This window comes from Berghia stephanieae, chromosome 5, assembly GCF_034508935.2.
Source record: "Berghia stephanieae isolate SIO BIC M18660-M18661 chromosome 5, UCSD_Bste_1.3, whole genome shotgun sequence".
NCBI classification, from domain to species: Eukaryota; Metazoa; Mollusca; class Gastropoda; order Nudibranchia; family Aeolidiidae; genus Berghia; species Berghia stephanieae.
This window is the reverse complement of record NC_088364.1, coordinates 68,347,772-68,357,275: the sequence shown is the minus strand read 5'-3', so window position 1 is coordinate 68,357,275 and position 9,504 is coordinate 68,347,772. Positions and strand designations below refer to the sequence as shown.

At 32.7% G+C, this 9,504-nt stretch overlaps 1 protein-coding gene across 12 annotated transcripts in view; it reads right to left on the bottom strand.

Moving 5' to 3' along the window:
• Window positions 1-469: 469 nt before the first annotated feature.
• Window positions 470-9,504, bottom strand: part of LOC144973497 (ras association domain-containing protein 4-like) — a 50,233-nt gene continuing 41,198 nt past the window's right edge. For all 12 annotated transcript variants that reach the window (XM_078915992.1, XM_078915994.1, XM_078915990.1 and 9 more), the window contains exons 5-12: window positions 8,422-8,500; window positions 7,571-7,750; window positions 6,445-6,639; window positions 5,616-5,717; window positions 4,851-4,899; window positions 4,189-4,370; window positions 3,701-3,798; window positions 470-2,761 (exon numbers count right to left, since the gene is read on the bottom strand). In XM_078915992.1, coding sequence (XP_078772118.1) covers window positions 2,689-2,761; window positions 3,701-3,798; window positions 4,189-4,370; window positions 4,851-4,899; window positions 5,616-5,717; window positions 6,445-6,639; window positions 7,571-7,750; window positions 8,422-8,500 — 958 coding nt within the window. In that variant the 3' untranslated portion in view covers window positions 470-2,688. The remainder of the gene's footprint in view (window positions 2,762-3,700; window positions 3,799-4,188; window positions 4,371-4,850; window positions 4,900-5,615; window positions 5,718-6,444; window positions 6,640-7,570; window positions 7,751-8,421; window positions 8,501-9,504) is intronic.

Here is a 9,504-nt window from a genome sequence, read left to right as displayed (position 1 = left end):
AGTTGTCGACGAATTATTTACATAAAATATCTGCCTCAATGGAAAAGTTAGTCACCAATTACCTTACAATACTGGCTTTAATCAAAATGCATTTAAATTTAAGAGCTAGCTTGGCTTCCGTGCTAAGTTCCTTTTCTCATAGCATAATCCCATAAACGATAACTTACATTGACAACAAATATCTGTACTAAACCCAACTGAGGGGGTCCCGACAGCTCAGTTGGTAGAGCACTCGCTTCACACTCAAAGGGACCAAGATCGAACCCGGGTGCAGTCGAGATTTTTTTCGGACCCCCCTGTCTGTCCACCCAGCAGTGAACGGGTAGCGGAGTCTGTTAGATTTGGTGGAAAGTACTTCGCAATAGACTAGAATCCTATCCAAAGGATAGCAAGCAATTGCTATTGTCCCTTTCATGCTATAGAAACCGGGATAAACTCCGGCTCCATGGGCCTAATGGCTCTGAAGGACTTTTCTTTTTTTTTTTTTAATACCCAGCTGACAGGGGAAAGTAAAAATCATAAGACCAATATTACTACCAATAACCACCGTTTAATATGCCTTTCTAGTGTATTGCACTTAAATAAAGAGAGTCCTCATCATGCTTATAACTTCATTGGTTAAAATATTTTTTAATATTATGCCTTCAATTTAAAAAACAAACAAATCCAAAAAAAAAAACACACACAAAAAACAAAACAAAACAAAACATGAAAAATTGGAAAAAACTGTTGTACACATTATGAGGAATGAAAATCCTAATGAGGAAATTATGACTTGAAGTAATTTATCTCATTTGCTGCTATAATGATAACAATGGCAGTGGAGTATTAGAAGTTTGGAGTGAGGAACATTGTGAGAAATATGGAAACTTTCTTTTAAATGTTAAATGGTACACCTACCATGTGATCAAAACAGTGATCCCTCTCTTTACAAATCATAGGAAAATCATTGCATTCGTTACGATGCAAAAAGCAACAATTTTCTCATTCTGATTTTTTTTTTCTATATCACAAATTAAACTTTTTGGGTATAGCTGTAAAAACTTGACACTGTGTTGTAGAGCTCATTTTGCTGAACATATGATATGTATGTATAGAAAGTACTTGTTGCTTTTCTGTTCGAGTAAGAAAAAACTATTGTGTTCGGTGAGAGTAAAGTTTTGGAGAAAATTCTGAAAAAGGAGCGCTTGTTTTTTGTTTTGATTTTTGGGGGTTTTTTCTGGCCGGTGCTTGCAACACTTTTAGACCATTTCAGCACCAATAAAAAAATTTTTAAGTGAGATTTTCTAAAGCGCAATATCCACTAAATGTGCTCAAAGCACTTTACAAGGGATCCCTGACCAACAGCAGCACTTAACATGTAGGACGGGACATGACGCCTTTTAGGAGATATTATAATTTTTTCGAACAGAGACAACGTTGTTAACGACCAGGCACTCATTTTACACCTGAGTACAGTGAGAGAATGTGAGTACAGAGCCTTTCCAAGGACTCAACTATGCGCCGAGCAGGGCTCGAACCCAGGACCTTCTGATCCGAAAGTAAGTGTCATACCACAAGACCACTGTGGGGTTAGATTTTTAATTAACTTGATGTTTCAACTTGCCTTTCTCACTCACAAAGAAAGCATTGATTCTAATATTTAAGCCTCTTTATATGGAAAATTGATCACATCAAAAAGAAATTACACCATATAAACACTATTGTTTGTTTTTGTTTTTAAGGGTTTTACGGCGCTTGCAACACATTAAGGTCATATCAGCGCCAGTAAAAAGGAAGAAAATGGGATAGTAAAAAGTTCTAGAATTACAATAAAGCATCCAAGAAAAGGGAAGACAAAGGGGAATTGGTTAAAATAAGAGACAGGTGTAGATTCCAAAAGCACTCTATCAAAGTACTTAGTTTGAGATCACTAAAAGTCTCATCCAGACACAAGCACAGGTCCCCACTAAGAGGAACACACTCAAATGTTTTACAAATCATATATAATATAAAGAAAGCATAATACAGTGCATAACAGAGAGATGATTTACAATGAAAAAAATATCATCTCCCAAAACTAACTATACATTCGACTATTTCCCTCTCAGCCAGGGGATCCGGCCAGGACCAGGTCAAAACCATGTAATCTCATTCCAAGACAAAGACAGAAAGCATGTTGGAAAACAGATATAAGGGGATAGAAGACACAGTATGTACCCCCCTGCCCACTATGGGAGGTATAAACACTATGAATATCTGGCAAACTTAACTCACTGATCTTCTCTGCATCAAGTTCATAACAATGAAGAGTTTAAGTTTAAGTCTCTACTTATAAACAGAAGAAATTGAACTTATGTGAAATCAGGTTTTCCATTGGGTGGAGGTCAGTGGGTGAACATAATGCCATTATTCCTCATATGATAAATATTTCACCATGTTTCAATGTTAATATTTATCCCTCTACAATCTAAAACTTTCGTTTCTAATCTGCTGTAATACTGCTGTAATAACTAATAACATTTCTATCGCTATTGCCATTAGAGACGATCAAATACTGGGATAAAACATATTTCAACATACTGAAACTGTGCTTATATTACATAAACATACGTACATTCAAATTGTTGGATCAAATACACCCACACACACACACCCATTTACAAATGAACATACCCCTGCACCCACATTCAAACAAATACACTATTATCAAACTGTGGAAGTGGTTTTGAAGCTGATCTCTCCCAATCGATTCAAAATTCTCTTTTTTGCTGCCTCATATCTGTAATTATAAAAAAAAAATGCAAGAAAGATGTAAGCTGCACAATGCACAGAATCTCAAAGGGAATTAACAGAAATATATATATATATATATAGATATATATATATATATATATATATATATATATATATATATATATATATATATATATATATATATTTATTAATTCGACAAAACCACACCAAAAAAAAAAAAAACTAAACAAAAAAAAAATGCATATTTATTATATCAGAATTAAATAATTGCTAACACCATAGACAACACACTTCACAATGCTTTGTTTAGTCCGGTATTCAATCTCATCTTAAACTAAATTTCAAATTGTCCTGAATATGCATAAATGAATGTACCATTTTTGAAAAAGAACAAAATACCAAACACTTCGGGCCCAAAACCCTTCTTCAGCCAAGAACAAAAACAATAAAAACATAAAATTATCAAAGTTTATATTTGTTTTTCTTATTGGCTGAAGAAGAGTTTTTGAGGCTGAAACATTCCGTGTTTGGTACTTTATCATAGGTGTTAAATAAATTTTTAGTTCAATACTTTTAACAGTCCACAGCTTCTAGCAATTTGGCATCACTGAACATGCAAGCATTTTAGGTCCTTTTGGTGCCTTCATTCAAATACGTGTAATTGAATTGTTACTTTTTTTTTTTTTAAACAATTCAAAGTCACAGATAATAATAATAATAATAATAATAATAATAATAATAATAATAATAATAATAATAATAATAATAATAATATAATAATAAATAATAATAGTTTTTCTTTATTGTCCTCAAAATAGTGGCAATTTGTCATTTGGTTATACATTTATAACAATATAACATATTGACATAAACACGCACACACACATATACACACTAGTAACATCGTAGTCATCAACAACATCGTCATCATGAACATCAATTATTAGATTAATAGATTAATCACCTTGCTTTCACCAGCTGAACATCTTGCTCCTCGTCTTTTTTGTATTTCACTAAAATTCCCCTCAGGACTGCCTCTGGTAAAACCAGCAATTGCTCCACCTAGAGGAAAATAAATAAATGACATCATCAAAAATTGCACATAAAAAAATTGATTTCAAGTTATTTGGCAGATGAAGCTGGAGTTTATACCGATTTCAGTAATATTCAAACAATCATTTACTATGTTTGAATGCAACTCTAGCGCCCTATAAACGTAGCTTTCAAATTTTCCGTCTCAGATTGTAAAACAGCCTCCTAAATTTGTTAAAGCTTCACCTTGTTGAAATTTTTTTTTGGAAATTTTTGAAGACATATGTTTAAATTTAGGGGTAGAGGCAGGGTGGACAATGGTATCATTCATGAGTATTCTTTGACACAGAGAGACTGTGGCATCTAAATATATTGATATCCTGGCAGAAGAAACAACAAATAAACAAATGTCATTTATACCTCCTGAGGTAAATTCTCCTCCTCGTCTGCTTCCACAATGGGCATTTGAATATGTGCATCGACTGGCAGGACTTCAGCTTCCATTTGTCTTTCTTTAATGAAAAGTTTGCCTAGGGTTTCTTGGGGACCGATATTTAATCTCTCAAACAATGGCCTGTCTGAGTTAGTTAATAATCTCTCTCCTGAGGAATAATTAGGAAAAAATTAAGCATCATAGGGCTGGAGAGTAAGACAGAATCTTTTATTCAAATAAAATAAAAATCTTTACACAGTATCTATTTATCTAATATGCAACAAACTTTTTTTTGTTACAAAGGCAACATTATTTAATTAAAATTGATAAAAATGACAAACATATCAACAGCAATACATACTTAATGGGAGGACGACTCCACCAGTCCAATTTCAGAAGAAAATTTGATATCAGATTTCAGAGGAAAATTTTGTGGAGAGCGCAAAAATTACGATTTAAAGATAAACAAAAAGAGCATCACTGACAAGACTTCTTCTCCTCAAGTCCTTTTCCAAAAGATATGATATCTGGGAATTGAAAAACTATTTTTGAAGATTTATCGGATCGAGAATGAATCTCACCCCTGAATTGAATAAGCCAGGTGGATTATATGAAAAAGAATAGGATAATTCAATTTAAAAGGACCTACCTTCCTCGTTGACTAAAGATAAAACATATTCATCCGCACTGTTTTGAACCTGTGAGACAAAATTTAAAATTTTGTCATATTAAAATGAAATAAAGATCTCCAAATTTATTTTTTAAATTAAAAAATCAGTGTCTCTATAAATGATAAATAAAGAAAACATGATCAAAACAATTTTGTTGATTAATGTAAGACATTTGAAAGACAGACATGCCATAATAAACACTTGGTTTAAATTAAAATATAAACGGTTCCCATGGATGAAGGGTTGGTGAGCATGCATGTTCAAAATCTTATAGCAATGTCAATTTCAACCTCCATCTTTGGCTTCTTTTTTTTTTTAACCCTGCTTCAGCACTATTAATCTCAAATTTACTCAATTGGAGAGATTTGAGGTTTAGACAAAAAGCAATACCTACATTATTTATCACTGGTGATTCCTGTTGACATGAAGGCATGCACAATAAATTATCTACATTCATCTGTAAAATTTTGGGATGTTGGCATTTGATACACTGCTCAATAAATCTCAACTCATTTTTCCCCTATGTTAGTTAGTGAGGAATGCAGCTGACTTTATCAAAACCTACTCATAATGAAGAAAAATAATTCTTTTCACTTCAGGATACCAGGATATTGAACATTGCTCAACTGAAATGACAAGTTTTCCAAAATCCCTAAGTAATCTGTGCTATTCGGAGCATTCAATTTTGAAATCTCCTCCAGATGTCAAATTTTTCGCCCTTTAGTTTTAATCATGAATCACACCTTGAATTTTTCCAATAATGTAGTAATGACTTGCGTAGAGTCCATGACGTCATCGACATTAACACAGGTACAGCTACCAAGGACTGGGGTGAATACACTAGTCTGGACGTAGAGGAAGATTTTTAAAAAGATGATGTAGATTTCTTAAAAAGAAAAATTAAAAATAACAATCATAGCAAAGAAGAAGAGGAAGAGGAAGAAGAAGAAGAGGAAGAAGAAGAAGCGGAAGAAGAAGAAGCGGAAGAAGAAGAAGCGGAAGAGGAAGAAGAAGAAGCGGAAGAGGAAGAAGAAGAAGCGGAAGAGGAAGAAGAAGAAGAAGAAGAAGAAGAAGAAAAAGAAGAGGAAGAAAAGGAGAAGCCGAAGAAGAAAAAGAAGAAGAAGAACAGACTGAAGAAGAAGAACAGACTGAAGAAAAAGAAGAAAAAAACAACAGGAGCAACAACTTAAAATGCAACACTTGTGTTAGTCTGATAATTTGAGGGGATTCCAATAGCTCAGTTGATAGAGCACTCGCTTCACATGTAAAGGGACTCAAGTTCAACCCAAATGAAGTCAAAAAAGTTTTTTTACTCACCCCCCTGTTCACCCAGCAGTGATTGGGTAGCAAGGTCCGTTAAATCTCGTAGAAAGTACTTTGTGATAGATTAGCATCCAGCCAAAGGGTAGCAAGCAATTGCTATTGTCCGTTTCAAACTATAGAAACTGGGATAAACTCTGGATTAATGGGCCTCAAGGCCCTGAAGTACTACTAATAATTTATGAGAAGTGAAAAACAAAACATAGAAAATTATATAAAATGTATATACTAATTTCTTTTACATAAGCTTACATCATAGTTGAAAATGTGACCATTTATGGAGGCACGCTTCCACTTTGTTGGTTCGTCACCTCTATAGGCAACTGTTTTAAACTTGGGAACTCCTTTTTTCTTTCGCCGAACAACATCATCAGGCGAGGCAGAGGGCAGTAGAAGATCGTCCAACTCTCTTGATTTTGGGGTGGGGGAATGGGACTTCCGCATACTCTGGTAAAATTTTTAAAAATCAAATGGTTTTAAACTGGCTTTTGCTCCATTTCTCTCTTAATCCACATCTAAAATAAAATTTAAAATATAACCAAAAAAAATTAAGTCTTTTTTTAGATATGAAATTGATTGAAATCCAGCAGATAAGAACACATTTTTACATGGTGAAGAAAAAAACATTTTTTTTGCTCAATATCATCTAAATGAGTGGGATCAAGGGAAAAAAAACCCAAAAAAAAAACAACCTTTGGATTGAAGAGGCCACAATAAAACCAACATTTACTAGTTTCAGTATTGAAAGCCTGATATGTAACACCACTTACTTTTAGTTATGAGTAACTGAAAATGTAACTTGTGCAGTTTTGGATTTCAACATCAAACGTTGTGTCTTACTTGTGATTTTCAATAATAAAATTCTTCAGCATAAAAAATATGTGCTCATGATTAATATCTCCTTGAATTAAACGCATTTCATTTCAAAATTTTAACAGTGCCTCCAACACTTATCCATCACATTAGCCCTTAACAGAAAATGTAAGATAATAGGTTAGATGAATGGGTAAAGAGGAGAAAACACAGTCAAAAAAAAAAAGGTACCTCTGCATCTAGTCTAATAATAATAATAATAATAATAATAATAATAATAATAATAATAATAATAATAATAATAAACAAAATAATAATAATAATAATAATAATAATAATAATAATAATAATAATAATAATATTAATAATAATAATAATAATAATAATAATAATAATAATAATAATAATAATAATAATAATAATAATAATAATAATAATAATAATAATAATAGTAATAACAATAATAATCATAATAATAATAATAATAATAATATTCATGCGACATCTAACAGATAAATTATAGTAATAGACCATAAGGCTGACCAACCCTCAACTTTAAACATACCATGCTACCCATGACCTTTCTCTCTGGAATCTCTGACATCTTATTCCCAACGTGTAAACTGTGTCTCCATTTTGAAACAGGTGCTGCTGGTTTGTCATCACAATGGCTCAGTTGGATTGGTCGACTTAACCCCCAGTAGATGCGTAATGGACCTCTTACTTTAACACTACCGTCATTCTGCTGTCAAATGGAGGGGAAAAAGAAAGAATGTGTAAGATTAAATTATAAGGCAGTCAACAACTACCAATGTGACATTATCTAATGTTGACACCAATGTGACACTTTCTTATTTCAACAAAAATGTCATGACAGATAATTTTATGAAAGGAGACAAATGATATATATGAAATATTCCTGAGCGTACAGATTTGGCAAATTCTCAGTTGCTAGCTTTTGAATAACTAATTGAGATGTCAACGGAACTTTACTGTAGCTGCATCAGTAGAAAATAAATGCTAAATATATAAACAATCAAAAACTTTGCGAAAATGATTAGTTATATAAAAATTTTAATCAGAATACAAGTTGAACAGTGCATAATTCTGTTGCAAAGGTTGATATTGATTTTGTTGACTTGAATCCAATGCAAGAATTCAGACTACCATTATTAATTTTAATCCAGTTATGAGAAAAAGAAGTTTACTATTCTTCAGCTTCAATTACAGCAACAAAAAGTATAATCTCCTCAAAGTATAATCTCCTCTTTACCAAGTATTCTCTTCAAATGCTACATTGCTAAAATATAAAAAAAGAAGGAAAATAATAATATTATTTGAACAGCATTTACCCAACAATGATCTACTGAGTAAAGGGAAAAAATTAAATTTCTTAGTAATAATGAAACTACATACTTGTTCAACAGTCATCTGGCTATTGACTTTACTTTGGTGGTATCTGTTGAAGGCCTCTACCTTATTTATCAAATGTTGTCTGAAAACAAATAAAAAGAAATAAATTCGAAGATAACTAATGAATTCAGAAATAACAAATCAAACCATACAGTCAGAAAACTTATTTGACTTCATTAAGTTCCGTGATGGGAAAAGATAAACAGGTCGTAAAGTGCCAAGCACTCAGTTTGATTGATCACAGATTGCATTTTGGCTAAAACAAAAACGCAGAGTTGACCAACAACTCAACCACTGTTCCAATTCCAGGAATACAATGTTTTTAAATTTTAATTTTAAGTCAGGTTCACCCATGAACCAATGGGAATTTTATTTTCAGACAATTGGAGACTTTTAAGTTTAAGAAATTCTCTCTAACTAAACAATACAGTCTATTACTATTGGATAGATATATTTTTTAAGAGTTCAGAGCCTGCACTGCAACAATCCTGTGTAATAATAGAGTCTCGTCATAGGCAACTGAAACAAAGTTGAATCATAAATAAATATATTCAGATATTACTTATACAAAACTACTTAAGCCCCTTTGCCAATGCAGCAGTTACTATGTCTAAGAGAAATCATCGAACGATTTCTTTTCTTTATGGGTGAAGTGGTGATTATAATTATAAATGTAATGAATGTAATGTTGCCTGGTTGAAAAACTCGATGCCTTTCACTTTCACGTCTTCACTTGATTGATGTGTTGAACGTTGAAGTTGAAGTGAACCTGCTCTCTCTCTCTCTCTCTCTCTCTCTCTCTCTCTCTCTCTCTCTCTCTCTCTCTCTCTCTCTTTCCCCTTCCTCTTGGGGGGAAGAAGAAGAAGAAGAAGAAGAAGAAGAAGAAGAAGAAGAAGAAGAAGAAGAAGAAGAAGAAGAAGAAGAGAAGAAGAAAGAAGAAGAAGAAGAAGAAGAAGAAGAAGAAGAAGAAGAAGAAGAAGAAGAAGAAGAAGAAGAAGAAGAAGAAGAAGAAGAAGAAGAAGAAGAAGAAGAAGAAGAAGAAGAAGAAGAAGAAGAAGAAGAAGAGAAGAAGAAGAAGAAGAAGAA